At 39.5% G+C, this 27,988-nt stretch overlaps 1 protein-coding gene across 2 annotated transcripts; it reads right to left on the minus strand.

Moving 5' to 3' along the window:
• Positions 1-150: 150 nt before the first annotated feature.
• On the minus strand, positions 151-27,980 carry scn1ba (sodium channel, voltage-gated, type I, beta a). 2 transcript variants are annotated; one of them, XM_084726988.1, is made up of 6 exons: positions 26,152-27,979; positions 8,216-8,382; positions 5,796-6,033; positions 3,110-3,251; positions 2,773-2,844; positions 151-565 (listed from the first exon to the last, which is right to left on the minus strand). In XM_084726988.1, the coding sequence occupies exons 1-5, from the start codon at positions 26,213-26,215 to the stop codon at positions 2,778-2,780; spliced, it is 678 nt and encodes a 225-aa protein (XP_084583114.1). In that variant the 5' UTR covers positions 26,216-27,979; the 3' UTR covers positions 151-565; positions 2,773-2,777. The 2 variants fall into 2 exon arrangements, with proteins under 2 accessions (XP_084583114.1, XP_084583115.1); XM_084726989.1 differs by lacking the exon at positions 2,773-2,844 and having other exon boundaries at positions 26,152-27,980.
• Between the last annotated feature and the right edge of the window lie 8 nt (positions 27,981-27,988).

The following is a 27,988-nucleotide window of genomic DNA, read 5'->3' on the forward strand; positions in this document are numbered from 1 at the left end:
TTATTTGCACCAGAGCTTCATAAACCTACAAGGAAACACTGAGACCGTTTCCGTTAAAGATCGGCTTCATAAAACCGGGATCAGTCAAACCCTGATGCCAACACACACTGTAAAATAAAATATGACAAAACTGATTAAAAACTCTTCAACTTGACTTTGACAGAACATCAGAAGCGTGATGTCGTTTGTTTTAATAAGCTCGTGAGCATGCAAATAGTGGATATACGTTGTAGTCCTATAATATACTCTACGTGTTCAAAGATTATCTGTGCGTACTTACACACCTATATACACTACAACTCTCCCTCTCTGTCTCTCTGTCCTGTTGGACCACGACCCGATGCGTCCCTCCTGTCCTCCAGAACGGTGTTCAGTAAAGTCCTTTTCATCCTTTATGCAGAAAGTCTCTTAAATAAAAACCTTTCTGTGAGGATCTTCCTCCTCCCTGCGGTTCTGCGTGTCCATCATGTGGAGAGGATGGCAGGAGGTGAGTGACGGTGAGAGGAGAGGGCATGAGAGTGGATGTGAGATTCCTCAAGGAAGCCGTCTTGAGTTCTTCCTTGACCTGAAGTTAAAAAAGAAAACAAAATGAGTAGATCTTTCTCACACGTCACTGGCTTGTAGAGAACACAGCGCTATAATCTAAAAGGATCTAAAATCTAAATACACGTTTAAGGAAAATCTGAGTCCAACTTAAGATAAGATTGTTCTAAATAGAAGTAGCATATACAGCAAGATGACAAATGAAGAGGAAAGGACGAATAGAATTGAGGCAATAGATTAAATCATTTTAGTGTGCACTTTATCATTTGACAGTATGAATTACTTAATAGCCCTTTTTGACAGCAGCCACTTTGACACGAGTCAGTCGGGTTAACACAGGCGTTAACAGTGATACTAATTATTTCCGTCCAGGTCAAACAGTCAGGGTGTTAGTATTGTGCATGTTGGCTCACCGAAAAGGCTCTGCTGCACTAACTGAGATTTAATTAGCATCACTGATAACACCTGTGTTTACCCTGCTATTTCATGTCAATATGGCCGCCGTGAAAAAGGCCTACAGAGGGAGGGAACAAAGTGGGTACACTGACAACATCAACTGGTAATTAGAGGGTGGAAAATGAAATGTTGCTTGTAAGACCTACTGAATGATGACATGTTGCTTTTTTTCAGTCTAATGAAATAATTTAAGGTTAAAAATAAAGTTAAAATCCAGTGTGAGCAAGAATCATGTACTTATTTACTACTTTTTTTGCTTAATTGAATCTGAACTGCAAATACATCCCTATTAAACATGGCTCAGTATTATGTGTTATATCTTATTTAGATAAAATTAGATGAGATTGCTTTTCTAATGCAAAACTTGCCTAAGAAGATTATTTTTCTTTTTAGAGAAAGAAAAGATAATAAGACTTAGACACAAAGCTTGTTTCCTTTCCATATACAAATACTCTTTGTTCTCAGTTATCAAGTCCGCTTCCTCTCTTCATTCTTTTTTGTCTTTGCATACATAGTAATTCTATTTTCTTTTAAACTTTACTCCCATGATACCGTACTTTAAGTCACAGTAGCCCATCTGCCTCCTGCTGCTACCAGGCAGCTGCTGCAACTGCGTTTGCATTGAAATCATGATGGGGACAAAGAAAGTCATCAAGGCAGCATTTGCCAGGGTTCAAATTACACAGAGGCTATCGGGGAGTCGTATTTTCTGGTGCGCACTGCTACTGAACATGTCAGATGCACAAGCATAGTGCACATCAGACAGTTAATACTGTATTTATTTCAGGAACATCATGTTTTAGAACTCCCCTTAAATGTCTCAAAGTAGGCTGTCAGGGGAGCTCATGTCCTTTTCAGGGGGGCCGAGCTCCCCTTAACTCCACTCCAATTCGAACTATGGAAATTAATCACTGGGGATTTAACTTTTGTTTTTACATGCTGGCATAGCAGCTAACATTAGCTTTAGCAAAGCTAGCTCTAGAGTGCTAAAAAGATCATGTTATAATGATCATCTGCTTGCGGTGATCAATTTGACATGAACATATATGATGACTATAACAGGTTTCCACTGTTATTCAGTTATTTTGTCGAAGACATTAGTCATTCTGAAGATCCAAAAGCTGAACGTTGCATGCTAGCTGACCAGCGATGCCTGTGTAGTGGTAGAATAAGCAACATGCCGGGTTTGGCAGGTAATGTTTAATATGTTCGCTATCTTATTTTAGCATGCTAGCTTTTCCTAATTAGCACCGAAAACAAAGTACAGTTGAGGATGATGAGAATATCAGCTTTGCAAGTATTTGGTAAACTGAAATACAGGAAAAAAATTAATTTTGATTAGATTATTATGGTGCTAAAAGTCAGTGGATCACAGTGCATGAGAGTTTGTCCATCTGAGCTGGCATTTGTATTGAATCCTTCAGCGTATGTATGTGAAAAATGATTTTTTTTGGAAAATATCTCTAATCCAAGGATGATAATTTCCACCTCATGAGAATCAGGCACATGGATGAAAGAGTCACAAAATCTATAAGAGATAATTTTGTATAATTTTCTTTTTTATTCAGGAGTGTAATAAAATCTCAGATAGAAACAATGAAACCACCGGACTAAGGGACCAAAATATTTAAATTTTGACCTGGTTGGTTGATGGTAAAAGCTTAGAGGTGGTACCAATAAATCAGATGTAAACAAAGTGTACAAGCAACTGCTTTGTGAAGTAGAAAAGAAAGAACAAAGGAGAGAATAAGAAGAAACTGGAGTCAGACCTACCAGTGCTATTCTGCCACTTGTACACCTGCACAATTATCTTTACTTTCGGATGCTATAGCTAAATACTCCGCCCTGAAGGAAAGAGGGTGGTAGAAAGGAGAAAAGGAAAAACAGGCAGACAAGGTCAGTGAATCAGAATCAGAGCAAGTTATCAGTTCAGTAGAAAAAATGAAAATATTTGTTATTTGGAAAAGAGCAGATTGAAACAGATTGTGAAAGTTGTTGGTGGGAAATCGGGACATTTGGACGGCCCGGCAGGATCTGGAAATGAAAGGCTGGCACTGGAGAGAGGCTTGGCTGCATGTGTTTGTGTTTGTGTGTTTTAAGTGTCACTCACGCGCTCTCTCTCAGAGCTTCCTCGCCCGCTGCTGCGATCTTCCTGTAGCAGTAAATCATCTCAACCACCAGCCAGAGCTGCAGTCCGATGATAGAAACATACATCATCACCTCAGACAAGATGGATGCCAGCCCTCTGGTGACTAGAGAGACAGAGAGGGAGATAAGATAAGATATATTGTAACTGTATGCCTATGGGAAGGGAACTGGGTTCAATTTTGACCATGAAAAGGATGTGGGCTGCCCAGGCCATACATTTTTTAAATGATCCCAGTCATAATTCATGACCTCCTGTCCTGAATTACAGTGTGTCATAATTCATCATTTCCCGAATCCTGCTGAAGACACAGTTAACCTATCTGACATACATAAGTTAAATATTACTGCTTATCATAGCCTGGCAGTAAAAAAAACATCCACTAGTTACTCATGGTGCGTGTAATGAAATTTCAGAAGACCGAGCATTGAACCATGGGGGACACCTCTGTGCTAATTTGAGCACTTGTCACTTTAAGCAATTTTTGACCATTTGGGGGAAGTGAAACAAGCTATGAACACATCATATTAACAACTTTTAAGCTGTTATACATTTTATCAGTTAAATGCTGGACTCTGTTAACCAGCTAGTGGCAAACTTTGTCTGTTTGCTGGTTGATCCTTTGCACGTAGCGGTAAATAAGCGACTCCCTTGTTCTGCAGTAATATTGCTGCTTTTGTCAATGGAGTCTGGTAGTTGAACAGAGTGATATAACTGGTGTTTCTGGTAAAACAAACAAACACTTGCTCTTTAACAAAAAGGCATATACAGTAATAATAATTAGTGGACAGAGTGTATATGTGATGTATATCCCATGCAATACATTATCCCATATTGAAAATAAAATGCACTGTTCCTTACTGAATCGAGGGATGTGATTTGTCCTGTATTTTCATGCATACCAAACTCTAATGCATGCAATACATTTTCAGATGCATGGAATGACATGAGAAGTAGCTAATAAAATCTCGAAAGTGACCCAAAACAGAGTGGAGAAGTAGTTACTTTGTTGTGGAATTTGTGGAACAGAATGATATCTAGAATGAAATGAAAGTTGTCTGTCACTCAACGTCATCGTTGCCTTGGTTACAGAGACTCGGACGAAGTTAGCTTAAATCCATTCAGCCTGATACACACGGTGACAGTTCACTGAGAATAAGAGCAGAAGCCCTGCCCTCTCTGCATGCCGTTCAGGTGTAGGCTGTATGATAGAAAAACTACTGCAGCCTTCCTGAAAGGTTTTGGACTGAAGGTTTGAATGAGATTATTTTTTGTAACACCTCTAAACAGCCTATTGACTCTGTATTTCCTTTACATTCATGTGATTTGAAATTGCTGCATAAAAAGCACAAACTGGTGCATTAATATTCACCAGAATGCAGGCAATGAAGTGTCTGACCCTCAAAATCCCATGAGGGAGGAACCCCAGACCTCACACTTAATTTTGTGCCCCCATGGCATGGGATCTCTGGCAAAGCGTGCCTTATTTTTCCACATTTAAGGTGGCAACCCTTCTGTGAGGCCACTCGTAGCTTTCTATGGGAGCCGTTTGAAGCTTGCAGTGTGATGGCTTGGCAGTGCTTCATTCGACTAATCCAGCTAAAAATGGGCAAAGACAAGGAGCACGAGTGGAGCTGAGGCAGCCAAATGAAGCGGCTACCTTGTGATGAGCCATCTGTGATGGCACCAACCTGTTACTCGAAGCAGGCACGCCCTTAATAATGCATGACTTTAAGCCTCAGTATATGTTGCAATTTAAACAGATGAATTATATTTTAATTTAAAAATTCAACTCCATACAATTGTGAAGAAATTTACTATAGAGACCAAAACTGTTTTATTGTACCAGGCTGTAAACATATTTATTTCCGCTGTGAAGTTGGGCTTTTTAATATGGGGGTCTCATGGGCTTTTTCCAAACACCTGTGTTGGCTTGGCTTTACTCGGTTTGGGATTTGCATTCCCATTACAACCAGCACATCCGCTTGAAAGCGTTTTTAAGCGGCTTGTCTTTAGTCAAGCAGTTGTAAAATTGTGATTAAATAAGTTTAATTTTCTGTAAGTTCTTCACAATAAATGTTGCTCATTGTTTTGTTATTTAACAGCTTTTCTTATAAAGCAACTGGATTCACAAGCTCACACAAGAATCCATCTTGCCAGGCCTCAAGTTAACCTTTGAAGAGAGGCACGGCCAGTCAGCATCCAAGGAAGGACTACTGGCAGCGATGGGCGTGGTTTTAGGTGTCATGACAGCCAGCGACTTGTCTCCAATAAACAATGGCGGCTTCTGAAGAGGTTAGCGTAAATACTGTGATATGGAGAGTGTCTTCAAAGACCAGCACTGTTCGCTCTTCTTCTGACTGGCTTCATAGTAGTAAAGATTGATGATTGACTCACTTTTACTTTACTACTTAATGAGCAGTTTTAGTGGACATACTTATACAGGAGTATTTGCCCCCAAGGTTTAAGTTGCAGCCATTGCAACCTGTTTCGTGGCTGCTGGCTGAGGTGATCTACCGGACCAAAGTCTTTTTTATACCTATTAGTAATTTAGAATAAAAATAGAGCCCAGGTTTAAAAGTACAGCATTTCAGAGAATTTAGTTCCCTGCTCAAACATACAGTACAACATCCTTCCCCTCTGTCCTTACGTCGTGGCACCACCTTCATGCTGATAGTCTTGGTGGCGTTGGTGTGAAACTCATAGTTGGGATATATGAGGATGCGGTTGAATATGCACTGGTAGGTTCCCGTGTCATTGAAGGTCACGTTGAGGATGTAGATGGAGCCGTCCTGTAGGTCCTTGGTGTTCTTGCTGCCGTTCCAGTCCAGTCGCTCGAAGAAACGTTCGTCAGTAATCTCGGATGTTTTGTCTTCATAGCTGTATATCTGGGGCAAAGCAAAACAGAGACTGTGAACATTTGGCAAAGTGATAACAAGGGTTTCAGCCAGGCTTAAAATTGCATACATCAGTTGAGGGATTACTGCAAAAAAAACTTTCTGCTGCTTCTACTCCAGAGAGTTAATATTGTCAATTTTTTATAAAGGCAAAATAACAATAACATACGGCTACTGTTTCTAAATCAAAATATACATTCATTATTCAGAGCAAAAAAAAAAAAAGAAAGAAAAGATATAGCCTAAAATAATCATTTAAAAATAGTTTAAGCAACTGGTTCTTGGTTCTCTCAGTGACCTTTGACCATTTCCACATTAACACAGAATAGGGGTCAGTGTTGGTCAAAGACACTGACACTTTGCTTCTGTGTTCAGGTTTCATATATTTCCCAACGTTCACACATACAGCGTGACTGTGCTGTGGTGTGACTAATAGTCTTTGTGTGGCCTGTAGTTCCATTTGTTTACATGGACAAATAAGTAGAACAACAACAGAAAGCTGCAGTTTTCTCCTGGATGCTGGTGGGTGTAAAACGAGGAAGCAGACATCTGGTCCCCACATCACCACTGCTGCTGTTTTTCCATATTGACCATGCTGCAGTTACAGCCTCACCTCTGCACTTCCTGGTGAATTAGTGGATACAGATACAAATGGGCTAATGGGATCTCTCTCCTGCTGTAAGTATATACCATAATGGTCTCTTTGCTTTACCTGCTGAGTACTCCTTCAGGCAGCAAATGCACTGTCTTCCAGTCGACAGTAACGGGGGGGGGGGGGGGGGGGGCAGTCATGAAAAATGCAAGATTCTGCTCTCTCTCATGATAAATGCATTGCAGCCATTTCCCAGAAGGAGAGACAAACAACCTTGTTGTGATGGATGTGTTTGGGGCTTTGTGCTGATTTTATCTTTTGTTTTATCTAGACAATTACATCAGGGAAAAAAAAAAAAAAATCCACTTTAGATCCCCAAATGTATACCACAAACAACACCAAGGAATTGTTTCAGGCTCATTTCCAGGCCACTTCTCTGGCAGCAGGCTTTGTGCTCATTACATATGCAGGAAATCCGGAGAGTTTGGTTTCCTGCATCAGGCCTTTTGCAGGAAAGTTAGGCTTCATTTTTGTCTGTAATTTTCGTTTTCAAGGTAACTAGCAAAAGTTAAAAACTTGTTAGTCTGCTAACGATGACTGGATAAGATGTACATTTTGAGTCTTCAGGTATTTTGTATTCATTAAAACAATAACTTGTTTCCTTGTGTGGGGAAGGAGGCTCGTTCTCGTCCCTTGTCCGATTTTTAAGAGGAGCAAAGGACAGAGATCATGCAAAGCTTAAGTCTCTCCTACATATTAGCTCTAGTTTCATTACTTTATTGTCTACTCACAAGAACTAAGCTAAATGCAAACTTTTAAATTAAACTTGTGCACATATTTTCCACGTTGCACCTTTAAAAACAGAAGCAGAATGATTAAGAAGTTTGATATTGTTCTTGTGTGTGTATGTTAAATATGAAGCTACAGCCAGGAGACATTAACTTAACTTTGCACAAATATTGTAAACAGGATGAAAAAGCTAGCCTGGATCTGTTCAACCATAACAGAATCCACCTAAAAACAATTTGTGTTTTTTAGGGGCTTATGTACAGGACTATTTCTTGGCCAGGCACAATGATGTCCTGGACTCTCTACTGGTTTCCTTACGATACTCAATAAACTCAAAGAAGCAGTCCAGCAACTAACCCTGTGCAAAACATCAAATTCTTAAATTAACACTTCAGATATTTCTGCCACGAATTGCACAAAATGAAATGCTTCTCTCCTGGACGAGCCGCCAGTTTGTCACAACCTGGCTAAAGGCTGGACAAAGTAGAGGAGGCCACTGACCACTGCTGCCCACCGAGCTTCAGGCCTGCATAGAGGGTCGTCACAAGAAATTAAGTGTTAATTAATGAGTTTTAGAGACGCTGGTAGGTAGATTTGCTTACTTTTGGACAGAGCTAGGCTAGCTGTTTCCCTTTTTCCACTCCCTTCCTATTTACCAGAATTCAGAGTGGTATTAACCTTGTCGAAAAAAATGTTGAACTATTCCTTAAAATCTTTACCAGGTACTGTATTTTCAAAGTTTGCCTTGTTGTTTTTCTCTTATCCTTTTAAATTATTTTTATTACTACTCACATGGGAGTACTCGAGCTCATTTGAAGCTTTGAAGTACCAGCTGACGGAGGCCATGGCGGGCACCTCGCCCCTCATCTTACAGGAGATGCAGCCCAGTTTGAAGCCCTCGTGGGCGACGGCTTCTGTGTCCGAGTCCACCTCCACGCAGGCGCCATGGCACAGAGACGCTACAGAGCGACGAGGATGAAGATCACACAGTTAGAAACCTCCTGCATCACTTTGTTGCTCTTTGTTTATTTGCCGGTCACAGGGTTCAGAGGTTAGAGCCGTGGGCGGCTTTCATCCTCTTTTTCATGTACCCATGACTCGAGGGAGAGGTTGATACAAGGGCAGAGCTCTGGTGTTTTCCACTAGTTCAGTACTTGCAGGCAAACTTTCTTAACATTACGTTACAAAACAATGTTAGCTACTGTAAATTTTGTATTTTTGCGTGCTTGCTCCCAATGGTCATTGCATGCGTGTTTTTTTTTTCTTTTGTGACGGGCATATGCTTTTTTCTTGCATTTTTTTATTTCCACTCATCATTTCAGATTATGCATTGTTGTGAATTTGATTAATGTTTTTTAGCGTTGCAATAATGTTCATTTTAGGTGCTTTTAATCTGTGAAACTGAGGGGAAATAAAGAGGTTGCAGTGAGCGATACTATAGTTTCTTGCATTCTATCAACTGGCAACTGAGCTAATTTCATATATAGAAGCGTGAGTCTATATATGCCATCATCACCATGACACATACTTCTCATCGGCCGGGAGTTACACACCTGTAACTCCACATGTTTCTTTCTCACACTGCACCTTGCAGTTTCCACTGAGGCCTCAGCATGGCTCTCAACCACTGATCTTGTGCTATTCTCAACTTTGACCTCTGGGGATGCTTTTGTTTCGAATCGCAAGGTGGCGTGGGGGAGGGAGATGAGGGGAGAGGACAGGAAACACAGCGCTGATCAGATGAACCCAAAGATAATCATTAAAAGTCTGGTTGAGATTCACAGAGGCTGCACATCGTCCACGGCCTCGCGGACACAGTCATATACAAACAGAGGTCTATTTTTTCACTCCGTGGGATACAAATGTTGTAGCACCAAAATGAGATTTAAAAGAATTACACAATTATTCTGTGCATGCCACCACACTGCAGGGAAACATGGAGGGGAGGAATGAGGGAGGGGGGAAAGAAAGAGAAAGTTAGCACAGGCTTCAGTAATAACAGCCATTTCTGCGAAAGCATGGGGAGATGGGGAAGCAGGAAGGAAGAGGCCTAATGCCGGCTGATGCACTGCAGAGAGAGAAGAGGGAGAGAAAAAAGGGAAGGAGGAGAAGAGAACGTTAATGTAAGACTTCACAGGCCCAAAAAAATATAAACTTAAATGGAAATAGACCCATTGCTGTTGTATTTATTGAAACAAGAGATGGACCCGTGCATTTGAAACCAAACAAAGAACCTGAACCCAGACAGACCCGAGAACCACTAAACCCGAGCCTGAGCTTTACTGGAACTGATTTTATTCCAGAGGTTTCAGAGGACCTGAACAGAGGTTTCATACAACTTGGGCGTTATTTTCATAGTTTGGGATTATGGTTATTATGGTTAACTGAAACTAAAATAAAAACTTAAACTAGGTACTGAAATAAATGTTAAAAATAGACTTCGGGGGGGGGGAAACAAAAAGTTTGTATTGTAATACCTTTTCTGAACATCTTAAATGTTGCCCCTGACATATACCTCCCATATTGTAATAATAAAAAAAACCTAAAAGTAATAAAAACTAAACCAAAATCAAACATTTCCAACAATAAAACTGAACTGAAATGAACATTTTGGAAACTAATTGAAACTTAACTGAAAACAAACATTTAAAATGAAATGAAAATACAAAACTATAATAAGTATGTTGTAGACATGGCTCCTATTTTTAATGTAGTATTTGTGTGGAGAGGGTGGGGACTAATTGCATATTTATGACTCATTGAATACTGAATGAAGGCACAGTGTGGAGCTATATGTAAGCCATTTAAACAAGGTATTTGAACTTCTTGCAGAACATTTTACGTTGTTTAAAACATGATTGGAGCTGAACTTCAATATTGCATATTTTTGCTGTTGTCATTATCATGAGCTGTGACCACGGTGTTTGTTTTTGACAAGTATTACTGAAGGTGAGCTATTCATTGTATAGGATCAGGATCAAGGATTTTTATTGTCATTTTCACTGTGCATTTACATACACAAGATATATATATATATATATATATATATATATATATATATATATATATATATATATATATATATATGCGCATACACACATATATACATATATGTATGTATGTATAGATAGATAGATAGATAGATAGATAGATAGATAGATAGATATGTGTGTGGTTGTTAAAGTATGTTTACTCTTTCTTTTCTTGCTTCTACAGTTGTGTCTTGTGGTCTCTTCAGCTGGTCACATGACCACTTGACCATTGATTTTTATGGACTGCCAACCACCTGGACTTCTAACAATAGTAAGTGGACAGTCATTGTTTTTTGTTTGCTTGTTTGTTTTTTCTTTTCTTTTTTTTCATTTTTATAGCTGAGCTACTCCGTCTTTACCCCATGCGACTTCAGGAGTACCTCCTCATCGACATGTACCTCTAGACAGAGAACCACTGGTTAGGATTTGGCTAACTGTGTTGACTTGTTACTGCGTGCCTCTGTGTCTGGGAGTTTGGGTTGTTGTGTTCCCATATCTCAGCAATTACTTTGGTGAGTAAATTGTTTTTTATATTCACATATAGAAACAAAGTCCACAGATAGGAAAACATGACCAAAGTTGTAATAAACCAGCATTTTCCTCCAAAGTACACAGACCTGAGATCCACCACGGTAACTTAAGTGAGGAAAACTTAAATATCTGAACCTAAACAAGGCCAGGGTCTTGGGTTTTCGGGTTTTCTGGGAGGCAGAGCTGCTGCAGACTTGTAGTTCTATAACAAACAGACCTGAGGCAAACAAATACTAATAAATATTTCTCCTGAACTGCTTAAGCTGGGCATACTCTGTACATCTATTGACAACTGTCAGTGAAGATTGCTTTGAAAACTCTGAGGCAGTTAGAATTTTGTTTGCTAGCAACAATGCTAACTAGCTACATTTTGCTGTCCATATTTTCTGTCCACATGATGCATTGTGTCACCGTGACAGTTTCAGCCTCTTAGTTAAGTTGCAGTGAGAAAAACAGAGCTGATGTTGGGGAATTGACTTGTGGCTCTGCTTGAGCATTTTTTTTTTTTTTTGACATGCCAGAAATTCATCTGACCATCCGAGGAGACTCTAAAAACTTCTTGTTTCACCCGGTGGCATCCTTCTGGTTTTGTGCCTGATGCACTTTCTTGTAAACTCGTTTTGGCTCGTCTCTACACTGTGGATGAACTAGCAAAACTGTACAAAAAACCCCAAAGAAATCCCAGTTGTTTACTAACCTAATCTTTGTCCTAAACCCAAGATTAAACTCACAGGAGACCTCATGCCTGCTTGTAACTTCAAGCACAGTGTGTGATCCTCAATTTACAAAGACACACTTAGATTCTTGTACTGCTGAATGGCTCAACTGCAACTATAGTCCACTATACTGAACTAAATAGTGCTAAAATAAATTGACAAGATGGATTAAATTATGTCCAATAACAACAACAGTACACTAAGGGGTCTGTACTCTGATATCAGTGTAGTATCTTGTCTAAATGTGCTGAAAAGCCTCACAAACATCAAACTGTTCTCATATTGTATGTGTGTATTATTCAGTCTAGTTGCCTAATTTTTAAGCTTTACAAATAAAATTAGTCTATAATTTGCCACACAACTTTTTTTGTTGTTGTTCTCATAACACAGGCTGAGACAGACACAGCTCACCCATGAGCTTGAACACTGAAGCGTGTACTGCAACATCCTGCAAAAACACATCCATTTGGGAGAAACGGTTTTCGGGAGTGCTTGCAACTGATGACCCTTCAGGAGCAGCTGGTTAGTTAGTTGTTAAATTGTACAGTGTAGGCCCACCTTTAGAGAGCAGGTGCACTTATTCACAGGAATAAAAAAATGCATAATTTTAGATTTTTTCAGTTTAATATCTGCTCTAATTAGCTTTCTTGACTCTTACAAATGTGACTTGATTGTTTGTGTTAATTACAGGCTGCAGTAAATGGCACCAGCTGTCAGCTCTGCAGCTAATCCTCGGTTGCCAATAGAGGTCAATGAAAGTCATTCATCAATGAATTCCCATTTAAAACTCCCAGTAAATCAACTTGTAGACATTTTTACAAATAGACATTAAAACATTTATATGCAGTAATGCATATGCTTTTGACCCAAGTCTGTGAGAGGTTCATATCAGCTTCTACTGTATAGAAAGGGACAGAAAGAGACAGAAAAGCAACCAGACAGACACAAGAGCAAGACATCTCATGCAGAGAAACACAGAAGGGTTTGAGATGAGACATATTGACTGCTCAGATAAAAGGAGGTGAGACCTGGAACACAGACAGGGAGACACATTACAACAACAACAACAACAACAAAGCACACGTTTGACGGACAGCGGCAGATAAATTATGGGGATGTCTAACAGCACTTTCAGTGGCAGGACAGAAAGAACAAAAAAAGAACAGAGATGGGTGAAAATCTAGCACTAACAGCAACACACACAGTGTGAGGCAGTAATCCTGAGGGAGCCTGGTGACGCAGACAGAGGTGGGATTGTGCAAGGTGAGCAGGGATGCTGCTGACTGTCCGAAGCTGAGACAGCAAGTTAAGAAGACAGCGAAAAGACACGGCGAGAGAGAGAGAGAGAGACGAACATGCAAGCAGACACAAAAGGAACTGCACATCCAAAGTGCAGACTAAACAGAGTCCAGCAAGCTGCCTCAGCAGCAGGACAGATACACGCACACACACACACACACACACACACAGCATGAAAAATGCAAATCCATTGCGTAATCCGTGGACTGAGGTTCAGGATTATGCAACGGATATTCTAGAAATTGCAGATTAGGAGCTTTTTTTTCTGACAGGAGCCTGGTTCTTTAATCCCACATATCAGTTGCTGTTCACCCCAGAGCCCTACGAAGCAAAAAAAAAAAAAAAAAAAGAAAGAAAAAGAAAAAAAACCCCTGACTTTTCGTTTTAGCTGCACAAAAGATCATCCACCCACTGAGGATAGTTAGCTTTGCTAGTTAAAGGAAATTCAAAATGAATCAAGGTTATGTGCTGAATTAGCCATAAGGGAGAGGTAGAAAAGAAGGCCACACATTTTTTTTGTTTTTTTTTTTACAGTGGACTAAAAAGGCTTAACAAACCATACCTTGTATCAAATGAGATGAAAACTCAAATATATTCTTTATTAGACAGTTTTAGATCCTTTATTAGACCCTTATTAGTCTTTATAGGGACACATTACAACCGAACTGTGCTGTAAACTGAATTGTTATTACCCACTTTTGGGCCCTTACTATTACAACAGAACATATTCCTAGTTCTTGTTTAATTTGTTTGACAGTACTGTTAGGTGTATGGTTTCTAATTAGGGTATAGCTGTGTTTGTTTACTGAGAAATAAAGAACATTCGTCTAATTAAATACAATGTACAGCTTGTTAAGTCTCATTAGTATTCTGTAAAATAAAATCCAACCAAAATGAAATTTAGATAAGCTACAGCAAAAAGAGACGAGGAGGACAACCTCTGTTTCCACGGGTGGCTTACCAGCGACAAACACACACAGAGAGACACGCACACACACACATACTGTAGGCATATGTAACCTGGGGAAATGCCAAACATCCATGACATTTCCCTTGACACCGAGCAAGCAAGAGACTTTCCACTGGAACAAGTAGACCATCGAAGCACACTGCTCTCTGAGTGTCTCTTTCACTTCACTCCACAAAGCTGTCATGTTGTCACGGCCGGTATAAAGTGATAGCGCACAGCGTTGTCGGTATAGAACAAGCCCGAGGCATCCCTGCATATTTTTCTGTCTTTATATCTTTTTTCAGCTGCTCCATTAATTCAAAAGTCCAGAAATCATCCAGACATCCAACATATGTCCTGTGGCGATTTATGACCAAAAAAGACACAAGAATCTACTCAAAAATAAAAACTTATCAAATCCACACTGTCATTTCATTCATCTCCTTTTCTCATAAAGTTTTCTTTGTCTTCCCAGTGTTGAAAAGAATATTAATATTAAAAAAAATGGAAAAAGAAGTAAACAGACACACAAACAACCTCAAAAAGTGATGGATGCAAGAGTCACATAGCTACAGTGAATAGATTCCACAGTTACATTTATATACTTCTATTTTGCAACAGCAAATACATTTTGAGCCAAAGGTAATGGCAAACAAATTACGATTTCTTAAGTCTCTATTATATGTAGTTTTGTGGCATCAAGCCATGAGGCTTCAGATTGCAACCAACTCACCCACTTCCAAACTCTCAAAAAACGTAAAAAAGGCTCTATCCATAATCAGTTTTTGGTTTGTCCATTATTGGTTAATGTAGAAACACATATGCCTTCGATACTATAGACATAAACAGCTCATTCCAAGGTAAGAAAAACACAATAATTCTTAGTTTTAAGTTATTATATGCTAATAAAAGCATACTTATAAGTATTGCATTCAATTTCTGCCATATTTTGCCAGTTTATCCCCCTAAATCTGGAAGCACACTGGACCTTTAAGACTGTGAGCATATTTTAATGTAGACTGAGATCTCTTTATCTTCTGATCTCACTTCATTCCTTTCTGTTGTGAGCTCAGTTCTCTGCAATTAATGCACAAAGCGGCTCATCACAGTTCTTTTTGCTCATTGTCAGATTGTTCTGCAAAACAGATATGAAACTGTTCTGAAGAATGAAATACAAGGCGCATATTCATCCCTGCCTCAAGAAATCCTCGGCTCTGTTGTCTATTCAACTTGTTGATCTCCGCTAAGCTTTTTATGGGCAGACATTCTGACCTGTGAAACCAGGAAAAAAAAAACTAATAACATGAATGATGGCTTTGTTATATTTAGATGCTCCAGTTCTAACAGATCTAGATGGAAAGAAGCGTAACCGTCTGCTGTAAAAAGCCCTATATGGGCACTGAAATAAGAAAAAAATAGGATGCAGTCATTATTAATATTATTAGTAACATCTGCACATGACAAGTTAAAATGTCCAAGTTTTTTTTTTGCACTGATCACAGTGAATTATGACGACACAACCGTTAAAATTTGTGTTCCAAAATTCAACGTTAAGTATGCTATCAATGTTTTTGGCTGTTTAGTGTCAATACCACACAGCAGGCTAAAATGGTGTAGAATTGATAATTACTGCCTTGTAAGATTGATATGACTAATATGTAACATGTAGTCTATTGCAGCATTTATTTTGAGTTGTGTCTGGCCACCTGAATGTAAGTCCAATATTCACTCTCTTTTATCTCTGTTTTGGTCGCCACCACCTCCTAAATATCCATCCATCCATTGCTTTTTTATTTATTTATTTTTTTTATTTTTTATTTTTTTTGTGAAAACAGCTCCTGGCTGCTGTTGCAATAACAAGTTTACTAAAGTGACAGTAATTTGTCAGCCTGCAGAACCAAAACAGTGAGCTGAAAGACACAAAAATGCCCTGCAGAGCTCACTGCTATTATAAAAATATTGATTGGTGCAGCTTCAGAACTAAACATTAATACAGGAATTTAGTTGAATCAGCTAACCTTTTCTCTTTAACTTAATGTAAATATATAAGTTTTATTTATTTAAGTTAACTAAAATTTATAGTGTCATTTTTTATGAACAGAGTAACGAGTATTTCAACTTAACGTTTCTCAAATCTCTGATGGCATATCATGGTCATGTCATGATTTATTACAGTAAATATATTACAGAGTTCTCCTTTAATATCTTAAGCTTATTAAGCATGTTTTCTCAAGTACAACTGAATTAATATCCATTCATAAAGTTTGTTTCGATTTACAAATTACCTCAACTTGTCTTTTCAAATTCAGTCTTTTCAGCTTTTTTGTTTGTTTGCTTGGTTTTTACAGTGATACTATATTTGAAAACCAACATATCTGCCCAATATGAGACGTAATTTTATCACTTAAGAGACTAAAAACATTTTGTGACTTCAGTATTCTTAATTTTTTTTGTCCTTTTTATCAAAACAGGTGACACGTTGTTTAAAAACCTCTCTCCACACACAGAAGATTATCCTCATTCCTGATTCATAATGTGCCTTTCTCCTTGTCTGCCCTTGTGCATCTCCGGCACGCACACACAAGCAATTTCCAGAAGCACCATCTCATGTAAGTGTACGAGCGGCGTGAAGCAGTACGTCACCGGTGCTGATAAGGCATCATAGCAATGACCGCACTTATGAGCTTCACGTCTCTCTTCTTATTGGTCCGTCTGTCTCCAGGATATCAACTCCCTCTGCTCTGCTTTTCCTCTCTTTCTCGAGAGATTGTTAGAGATGATTGCTTCAGTGTTTCTTCTCACTCTCTGCAGTGTTATCCAATACTCATGAGAAATGAGCGAGCCGCACAGCTGCGTGTTCACATGGTAACTCCACATACTGTTTATAGTTCGGCGTCAGAAAAGGATTTTTGCATTCTTCTGGGATTTCTGTAAATCATAGAAACTTTATCTTACAAAAACACTTTCACAGTCGACAGATTTAAGGTTTTACTTGACAGTGACAATATGTGCTATTGATACAAACTGATATATTAAGAACAAAATTATTCTTCAGCTGAAAACAGCATACAATATATATTCAAGGGGTCAAGAAACCTGGAGACATCTACACCCAGCTCTATATTAAGCCTTGAGAAAATACATTATTAGTAGTTTACTTTGATTCTTTTGTAGTTCCACACTGTTGATGGGTGCATATTAAAGTATTTTAAGTACAGAGTAGAATATTTAATCAACTCTTTTGATGGTGTTAAAATGATATTAGGTGTATTATCTACAGTAGATTGTGGTGGACACGCCTCCCAGTTTGGAGAAGCAGTAGGAGTTACGGTGTAGCAACGAACTGCTGTGGACAGGATCAGCAGTAAATTGTACTTTAGCCACCTGAAAAAAAAGGCCAACTTAAAAAAAAATCAATATCAATTTAAGTGTACACTGTTTTTAGAATATTTTCACTGCTTTACCTTGCTGTCAGACAGACTTTTTTGACTCAAACAAAAGTGGTTGGTTGAGTTAGAGAACAATATTTGGTCTATATAACGTCTGTTTTCTGTCTGAAAAGGCTGTCTGATGGGAAATTAAAGCAGTGAAAAAACAGTTAAACTGAACATGAACAGCCGTTATATAAGGCGTTGTACTGTTCTCCCCAAAGCCACCAGACCAGAGTTGTTGTCCCGCCTTGATTGGTTAGTTTGTTTGTGTTATTATGTGACTTCGCTGAATCCAGACTGATGTTTTAGAACACAGAAGTCACACAATAACATAAAAAAACTAACAGCAAGAGGCAGCAGTAGGACAGCAGCTCATGGTCTCAGAGAAAAAAATATTATTTTTTACCAATGGAGTTTGGTTGAGCAAGAGAAAGCAATATTTGACTGATATGATGACAGATAAGGCTGTATGTCAGCAAGGGAAAGAGGTAAAAATGTTATAAATATAGCGTACACTTAATCTGATATTGATTTTTTTAGGTGGTTAAAAATCTGTCGCTGCTGACCCCGTCCACAGCAGTGCATTGCATAGCTTCCTCCACCAGTACTCCTCTCTGCTTCTCCAACCTGGGGGGCGCGCTAATCGCCATCTACTGTCAGTAACATACTGACTATGAATAAGTACCTCACAAAACCCCACTTCAAAAAACCCAAACTATTCTTTTAACAGTGATTATTGATAAATCGATGAGTTTCCAGCTCTGCAAATACAAACTGAGCTGTGTGGAAGGTTGTCTCATCCTTCAAAGCTGCTCTCACTCCACTGACTCCCACCCCCCCTCCAGCAGCTACAGGGCACCCTGGCATTACAGACCTCTGTCACACAGCTGCATGAACAAGGGGCTCAGGTGTGTGTGTGTGTGTGTGTGTGTTTGTCATGTGTGTGACACAAGTTAGTAGGACACATGCAGCCTCCAATTAGGGCAGCCAGCATCTCGCTCCAGATTTGAGGGTTAGAAAGGATCTCGCAATGAAAAAAAGGCCTGAAGTAGAATCAAAATTAAAGTCTCTTCAGAATGAGATTCATGCAGCTTTGAGGCTTCAGAGTCTGACAGCAGCTGCAGATGGGGCACAAGTGAGCGACTAAAAATCACATTCATGTTTTTGTTCACATTGCAGGGCCACTCAAATGGAGTACATCAATCAGGAGCTCCTTGTTTATTATGCCTGCCGTTTGCACACGGCAATAAATATAGATCCAGGCAGCCTGTATAGTGTATGTAGCAGCCATTACACATGTAGCACTGGCTTGTACAACCTTTGAAGACAATGAGGACACAATAATCTATCAGGGCCTGGAAATGTGCTTAAATAATAAAATAATAATAATTTCTTTTAGCAGATTTTTTGAATAATAAAATATAGAAGCTTTACATTGTATTTTTATGGTGCCACCAATTTATCTTTAAAAAATGTAAAACACAGGCATTTAAGAAAGACACTGCAATGTTAATGATTACAGTAGATATGAGAAATGGTACATTAGTGTGCATATGTGCGCGCACATGTGCATACTTTATTCCAGGCCTGCATAAGCTAGTGCCAACCCAGTCAAAAAAGAGTCTGGAAACATCCCTGGTATGAGGTACTTATCCATAGTCAGAGTATTACCTACAGTTTGGAGGAGTAGCAGGAGTAAGCTATGTACTGCTGTACTTTTCACCATTTAACTTTGCTGTTTTTGACAAATTCTGCACCAAGAGAATCCAGTCAGTTTTCAAAAGACCATTAAAGAATTTAACAATGCAGCCTACTTATCCAAAAAAACAAAACAAAACAAAACAAAACAAAACAAAACAAAACAAAACAAAACAAAGAAAGAGGACCAAATCAACCAAATCTGAGCAAGGAAAAGTGCTGAAACGCTGCTGGTGAGGCATGTAGACATGTAGTGGTGAGATCAAAACCATGACACAGACATATTGTGCCCAGTGGAATGAAAAGGGGTTATATAAACCAAATATCACTCTGTCCAATGCCACCAGACTCCTGTAACAAAATCAGTAATTTCACCTTGCAGAACGCTGAAGTTCCACAATTACTGCTGCCTTGATCGGTAAGCTTGTTTGTGATATTGTGTGACTTTGGTGTTTAAAAGGGTTAGTTCGGGTTAACCAAAGTCACACAGTCATAAAAACAAACCAGCCGACAGAGGCGGTGTTAGACCAGCAACTCAAGTGTTCTGCAAGGCAAAGTGACAGTTTTTGCCCAGGGAGGATGGTTAGGAGAGAGGCCGTTTTCTGTCTGATGGCATGGCAAAGTGCAGAAAATATCCAAAATATAGTCTACACTTAAACTGATGTTTATGTAGCTTAGCTTCCTTTGCTTAGTTATTTCCCTAATTCAATCTGTTTAGAAAAACTGGTATCACAACTCAGAGTACGAACACTTTTCTGGAAAATTCCTAAAGCAAACCATAAATCAGAACTAACAGTATTGAAAAAGTTGCTGCAGTGCATCACTCAAGTAGTTTATAATTAGTTTATGTTCTACTCCTGCTACTTAAGATGATGAGCCTCTCTGTAATGCAATTTCCAATTTGAACAGACGCAGCGGTTGGAGTGGAGTGATGGAATGGACATGAATTCCAAATGGCTCGGGGCGGAGAATGGTGCGGTTGTTTGAACATCCTGTTGACGGCGATCTCCTCTGACCATGAGTTCATGTCCGAGCCATTTGCAGACTGAATGGCTCCGTGCTGCGATTGCGGGAGCAGAGAGTCTTTCTGCTGCCTGCATTAGTTAAGCTTGCTGTCAGATGCATTAGGCTTTATGAGTGTCGGGTTTGGTTTAAAGGCAAGAGCACACGACTCTCTCAAGTGACTGTTTAGTTTGTGTATTTGAAGGCAACATGACCAGATGAACCTGCAGCAGCTCATCTTCAGTCAGCTTCATTTTCTTCTCTTCTTATCTCAAAATGATTTCCAGTATCTATCTAGATGGTTTCACACTAATATCAGTTGTAGCTCAGTAGCATTTAGTGACATTTAAAGCACAAAAAACCTCTAACGGCAACGCATTCTTAAAAATGATGTCACGTTTACTTCTGATAATTCATAGATTTGTGCTGTACAAAAAGTTTTTTTTTTTCTTTTCTTCTTTGGAGGAGACAGACTATGTCTGTTTTATTGTTTTTGGGCAAGTTGTCCCTTTTTTCTGCTATTTCTTTTTTTTTATGATTGTATTTGATCTCAGAACATTAAGGGATAGTTCAGATTATTTGCAGTGGATTTGTATGGTGTTATTATCGATAGTCAGTATATCACTTAAAGTAGATTTGTTTTGTGATGCAGCAGGAGTACTGTTGTAGGAGGCTAAGCAATGTACTGCAGCAGACAGGGTCAGCAACAAAACGTAATTTAGCCACGTAAAAAAGTCAATATCAATTTAAGTGTATGCTACAGTTAGAATATTTTCACTGCTTTATCTTGCCGTCAGACAGTCTTTCTTGATGGGAAACTGTTGCAAAATATCGCTCTCCCTCACCCAGCCAGACTTAATTGTAAAAAAAACTGCTGTCCTACCATTGCCATGATCTGTTAATTTGTTTGTATGTGTTTTTTGCCAGTGGACTGAAGTGATATTTGAAGTGATATTTGGCTTAAGGGTGTCCGATGGCAATGTTAAGCGGTCAAAATATTCAAAATACTAATTTTTAAAAAGTCAGTCACTATATTTAGAATATTTTCACTGCTTTACCTTGCTGTCAGACAGCTTTTTTTAATAAGAAACTGCCATGATAAGCCAAATATCGCTCTCTCTAAACCAATCAAACTGGATCAGTTTATGTTAATGTTAGGGATGCACCGATACCACTTTACATTACATTACATTTGGGTACTTGCCAATACCAGATACCAACTGGATGACTTAATAATGCCATTACAGTTCCTACAAGGAAACCTCACTCTCTAAATGTAACAAATTGTTGTTGCCGTTTCCTGCAGCTAGCATTAGCAAACTCCTTGAACTCTGCACTGTGTGGTTTCTTAAGATGTTTCATCAAATTGCTTGTGTTGAAGTAACGTTTTGTAAAGTGGTATCAACTGTGGTGGTATCAGAGTAGTTTTATGAGTACAAGTACATGAGCACAATATCAGACCGATACCCAGTACAGGTATTGGTGTATTAAAAGGTTAGTTTGTATTCACACAATAATACAAATAATCTAAGAGATTGAGCTGTAGCCCAGCAACTCCATAAAATGATTGTTTTTGTCAATGGAGTCTGGTTGAGCACCAGAGAGCGATATTTGGCTTATATAACAGTGGTTTCCTGTCTGAAAAGGCTGTCTGATGGGAGGTAAAGAGGTGAAAATATTCTAAATATAGGGGACACTACACTAATTTAGATTTTTTTGGGTAGGTATTTTTTAACTTACTACATTTTGTTGCTGCTCCTGTCCATACTAGTGCATTACTTAGCTTCAATGCTGGTACTCCTCTCTGCTTCTCCAAACTGGGGTGTGTCGACCTTCATCTACTGTAGTTTAGTGAGACAAAGCTTGTGATAATAATCAGATCACTGCAGTTAATGTTATACTGTAATAATACATGTGTTTTCTTTCCTACAGACACTTCCTGAATTCCATCTCATGTTTTTTAGCACATACAAAAGCACAAAATACAAAGAGGACAAGCTGCTATTTTTATCATCCCCAATCTGTTCTTTGCCTCTTCATTTACGAGATTCCATCCGATTTCCTGTCTCATATCCTCATCCTCACCACGTCCAGCACCACATGTGCACATCTGTCCTTAACTAAACCACTGGCTCCTCAACTCAACAAACTGTCTATTTCTGTCAATCAAAGGTTGTGCAACTACTTTTTGCCAAGCTTCACTTCTCTGTTCACTATCTGCTCTCTCGCCCAACCTTTACTTGTTTCAGCCATCACAAACTGCCACCACATGTAAAGGAATGACAACAAACAATAAGTACTGTGTTTTTTGAGATTATGCGGCTGTACTGAATGCAAAACAAAGAGCATCTGGCTGACAGTGATCTCTGTTTTACTGCATTGCTTCCTTTTTGTACTCAATTTAAAATCCTAGCGCTCAGAATGAGATTATCTGTGAAAGCATGTTTGGGTTTGCACGAAAAACAAAGTTAAAAAGGAGAAATCATTTAAATAAAAATGTCTGCATTGGTTGCAATCCATTTGCTTATTTTTAATGCATGCCAGCTGATGAGTTTCAAATAAATCATGAAGCCATAAATAAAGAGCCTTGGCTGTGACTATAAATTTCTTCAGACAGCCTGGAGAAGGATTATTTCCTTGCAGAGCTGATTCTCTTCATGAGGGTCTCAGGAGACTGGCAGTGACTTAACGGTGATGGATTATGCAGCTCAGGTGATTTCCATCTCAGTTCAGCGTGTTTTTCATGCTATAATGGAATAAATGGCAGTAAATCGCTTCTTGTGAAGGTGGGAAATTGAGTTGGGATATCTCAGATGATACCAATACCAGCAGGAAGAGTGTGAAGGCTGAGGGCAACTTAGATGATCCCAAGAACATTTTCTATTTAAAATTATTTTCATGATGCTAGTTTTCCCAGGCTATACAGTGGGATACTATAAGTCAACTAGAGTGAAACGCGCGAGAATAACAATTCATCACTTGTGCTGAAATCGCAGCACCGACCGCATCCATTCACCTGATTTAGAGCTGAAATGATTTGTACATTAATTGATTAGTCAAAGGACAGAAATAGACAAGATACCAAACATTATTTGGTTCTAGCCTCTTAAATATCAGGTTCTATGTCACTGTAAACTGAATAATTTTTGGACTGTTGATCGGACATCATCAGTGGAATTGAGTTGACCCTTTGCTAAGCTCCGCCTTCCACAGTTACTGTTGCTACACCGTCAAGATTTCCATTCTTGCACTGCTAATATGCATATACATCAAGTAAAGCAAGCACAACCCTTCAACATGCAGACAATTGTAAAGCTCGACAGGCCTGCGGCACCAAGTTACGGTTACTAATCTATGATTGGCAGTTCGCAGGACACTTTCGTATGCCTTCTTTCCCCAGCGTTGTAAATTAGGTACATATAAATATCAGGAAACGTGCTTCCGTGCCAAATGTCAATGCCCATGGACCATTGTGTCCTTGGTAAGTTTGTCATTGCCTTTAACTTACGCAGATAATAAATTGTATTACTCCTGGACTCACATTTTCCCCGACTAAAAGTGGCCGTGTTGCAGGATGTTTTGCCACAACTGAGGGTGGGTGTCCCAGTAGGAAAGGGACATCAGTGCAGACCCTCTACTGAGCAGACATGCTCTTATAAGTACTTGGGCATACAAATGGACAATACATTGAAATGGAATGTGTGTGTTAATTTTCTTTGTGCCAGGCTGGCCGAGAGACTTCACCTTCTCTGCAAACTCAGACTGTTTGGTGTGGGAACTGAGATCATGTTAACTTTCTGCAACTCTGCATTGGAAAAGCATCATCAGATACGTGTCGCGGTCCAGTTAAAGGCGAGAGAAGACAGCATGGAAAAAACAGTCATCGCAGTGACAGGGAAGGAAAATAACGCCCGTCCTTTAACACTATTTATGAAAAAACTGTTGTCAGACACACAGAATTCTGAGGGGCTCCTCACACATTCTGCATTCAGAATATAAACTAATACCTTCAGGCAGAAGATGCAGAACCAGCAAGTGCAAAAGCAAGCTTTCCTTCCTTCCAACATTACGTTCATTACACAACCCAACAAACAACCACCTCAGTCCTCTCGTATGTAGCGCTCCTATGCATGAATAAAGCCATAGTCCATATACCATAATTTTTATATTCTTCTCAGCATTTCATTTTTTTCTTGTTGTGGTCATTTATGATCTTTGACCTTTGGTTTTAATCCAATTAACTGTGACTCACCACATCGCAGGGTGTTATTTATTTTCTTTGGGTAATATACATAACCATTTGTTTGTCTTTATTTTCCCATCTAAGCTTGTGTTATGACATTTCACAAGCATTTTTATTTTATTTTCCCTTTTAGTTTCACGTGGGATTTCTGTTTTGTTTTTATAGTATCAGTCTTCATGTTCTATTGCCTTTTTTTTTGTGGTGGCAGAAATTGCATGTCATATGACCAAGTCCCTGATTGGTTTTTAATTTTCAACATCTCTTTCTTGTTGTTACTGCAATGCCCTGAATTGAAAAGTGTTGAATTGATAAAGATTCTTTATTTCTTTCATCAGCGTGCACTGGATCTTTTCCAGACTGCCATCCTTCACTCTGCACTTGTTATCAGTGAGCTGGACAGTCATTGCTTTATCTTCAACAAGAAAGAAAATGTCCTGGGCACACAAAATAGGATAATTTCTCTCTCTGGACAAAGGGCTGCTGCAGAAAAAGTCACTGAACACTGTCTGCTTTTGCTGCAAGCCAAATTTCAGGCAAGATAATAAAGACTGAACTGAACTGATGTCTTGAATGAGCACTTAGGATCTCTCTCTTTTTTTAAGCTTTGGTGCTTGCTACTACTATAATTACCAGATATGGTATCATTTCAAATATGTGATATCAAAGAAGTATTGATACTTTAATACTTTTGACAAGCTTTCTGGGTATTTATATCACAGGACACGCGAACTTGTATTTTTTATTATATATTTTTCTTAAATTGTATTTTACACATTTTTCTGTTGTTTGTAATTATTACTGTGTCTTGGTGTTTCACTGCACTATTTGTTGGCTACATTTTATATTGTATTTAAATAGTTTGTAGCCAAATTTCCCCTTCAGGGACAATAAAGGTGATCTTTTCTTTTCTTGTCTTATCTTACCTTAACTCCATTAACTACCTACCTCCCTAAACTTGATTTAAAAAACAACACAGTATGAAATATAAAGTGAAATATAAAATATAAGGAAGTAAGGAGTAAATGCAAGGAAACGGCACCTAATAGTATAACAATACAAGTAAGTTCTGTACAAAAGTACAAAAGTAAGCTAAAAATAGAAAAGTAGTATTAGCAATTACACTAGAAGTAATATTGCAGTTGATATGAGAAATAATAAAAAGTTATATTGCCCAAGATAATGAATATAAGAGTTGTACATGAAATTAAATGTAATATTTATGTGATATGTGCATAAAATAATGGAATTATCATTCATCAGTCATCAGTCATTAGCTGTGAACACACACAGACACACACATCAGAGGAACAATAGGCCCCAGTGTAACACAGAGGCAGAAATGAATAATCTACATGGGTCAAAACTGGACCTTTGACTGCACAATGGATGCTGTATTTGTATGCATGTGTGTGCATGTGTGCATAGATTTGTGTGTGTGTGTGTGTGTGTGTGTGTGTGTGTGTGTGTGTGTGTGTGTGTGTGTGCGTGTGCACTTAATTTTAACACTGCCACATGGCCTCATCTCATTACTTTGAGAAAAAAAACAAACCCTGAACAGCTGGGCTTTTAGCAAGCAATCCAGCACAAACACTCACACATCTGCATCTCAACACACACACACACACTGACACATGCCTCCATCCATAAACACAACAGAGCAGACAGCGGTGTAGAGTACAGCATCAGACAACAAGAAAACACCTCAACAACACTGACACACAGCTCAGTCAGTGAATGTGGGTAGGTTGGATTGGTTGATGGCTCATATGCATGCCAAGGTGTTGCCGTCGCGGCGTTGCCATGGCAACACAACCACTGCCCACTCACCTTGAAGCGCCAGGAGGGCCAGAGGTAGCAGCAGCAGAAACAGCAGCTCTTGCACTGCAGACATCCTGACAGGAGAGAGAAGACTGGTGGCAGCTCTCAGCGGCGTCAAAACACACCCCACACACACTCTCAAACACACAAACACACACTTCAGAATGGGAGACACGAGACAGATCAAGCAGCTACTCCAGCTTGGTGATGATGACACCTAAGATGCCAAAAGTCTGGGAGTTGAGAGGAGGAGACTCCTCCCTGAGGCTGCTGGGACTCTGGGTGTGGTCCGCCCGGGTGTCCTCTTCTTCGTCTCCTCTTTTCTTTCCAGCTGATTCAAAGGCTGGAAGGAGGAGGGATGGGTGGGTCCTCTTGCTGATCTGGTCTTCTTTCTTAAGCACCTGAAAAATCTGACAGCAGACAGCAGTGTGGAAGGCGGCAGTGTCCTGCTGCTGCCTCGTCTCTTCACCCTCAGGATCTAAATCACTCTGTGCTGCTGTCCAGCCTCTAAGTGTGTGTGTGTGAGCGCATAGAGTTACCAAAGAGAGGAATCACACCCAGTTTCAGGTTTCAGCCTCTTGTCTGCTCCAAAAAAGGGCCTTTGTTCAACTATTTATACTCTGTGGCACACCCTCAGGCCTGTTTAGCTGTGCAGTGAGACTCTGTGGACCAAATCATGCCAAGATCATGATCATAAAGTGGCACTATCACTGATTGGCAATAAAGGCTGTAGTGGAAGACTGATATCTGAGGGGATGATGCTGGAATTTGAAAATGGAAGACGCGGCGTGTGTCGTGCAATGGAGCTTGAGTGCAGAAAAGTCTGTTTAAAATGTCAGAATGTTGCATGCATGAATGCTTGCATGCACGGGAAACATTTAGCATGTGACCTGGGCAGAAACATGAAAGGAAGGGTCAGTGCTTGAGGGAGCCACAGTGTGAGTGAAATGGCAAATGGTATCAGTGTGATGTCGCTCGTTTCCGCCCCTCTTTGGCTTTGGAAGAACTTTTTTAAACGGTTATTGCCTCATATTGGTGTTATTGCTTTCCTTCCTTGCAGTTTCACATCTACATATCTCCTCAGGTGAAGCTGGAGGCAGAGATCTGGCTGATTTCTGACTTAACTCCAGTGAAATCAACAATCGGTTAGAACCGTATGGTTTGTTTAGCTCACAGCCGGCAGCAGCACAGGTGGCTCTGGTGCTCAGATGGGTCACCAGTGTGAAAGGCATGCACTGAACAGCTACGAGCAACGGATCTTTATTTATTTCCTGTGCGTCTTTAGAGGCTAAAAAAAGTGTGCGCTTATTTCGTGCATTCCAGCGGTGCAGGCTATGAATTGTGCAAGAAACTACAAGCAACTAATCTGCGCGGAATTTGCTTAAAATGCATTTTAATCCTGTCTGTCCTCTTTAAAAAAAAAAAAAAAAAAAATCCTCACAACGCAGCAGAGCCGAGTCGTTTACCTCTCACCGCTTTTAAAAAAAATACCAAACCCTGCTCCTTTTTCTGTCATTGGTATCCTTCAAACGTCTCGTCCTGTTTATCGATGGGTCAGAGGTGGTCGGCTTCCATCCTGCGCGAGGCTCTCAGATGCTGGGAGTCCCTCTGCTGTCACACCAGGGACCATCGGTGAGATTTCAAGATCAGATCAGAGAAAAACACAAAACAATGTCCTTCTTCTTATTTTTATTATTATAATTATTGTTATTATTATTGCCGTCAAGAAAATGCGCACGGTGGGAATATTCCTCCTGGAGATGCTGACCGAGAGACACACACACACACAGAAAAAAAAAACCCAGTAACCTCCAGAAATTACATGGTGTGTCAGTGGAAGGATGCC

Source organism: Lutjanus erythropterus, chromosome 9 (genome assembly GCF_056507025.1).
Source record: "Lutjanus erythropterus isolate fLutEry1 chromosome 9, fLutEry1.hap2, whole genome shotgun sequence".
In the NCBI taxonomy this organism is placed as follows: domain Eukaryota; kingdom Metazoa; phylum Chordata; class Actinopteri; order Lutjaniformes; family Lutjanidae; genus Lutjanus; species Lutjanus erythropterus.

Excerpts from the sequence above, each read along its gene's own strand:
- scn1ba (XM_084726988.1), bottom strand. The coding sequence starts at position 26,215 with ATGTCTGCAGTGCAAGAGCTGCTGTTTCTGCTGCTGCTACCTCTGGCC. Across the intron at positions 6,034-8,215 it reads ATGAGCTCGAGTACTCCCAT|ATATACAGCTATGAAGACAA; the intron begins GTGAGTAGTAAT and ends GCTTTGCCCCAG. Across the intron at positions 2,845-3,109 it reads GAAGCTCTGAGAGAGAGCGC|GGCGGAGTATTTAGCTATAG; the intron begins GTGAGTGACACT and ends TCTTTCCTTCAG.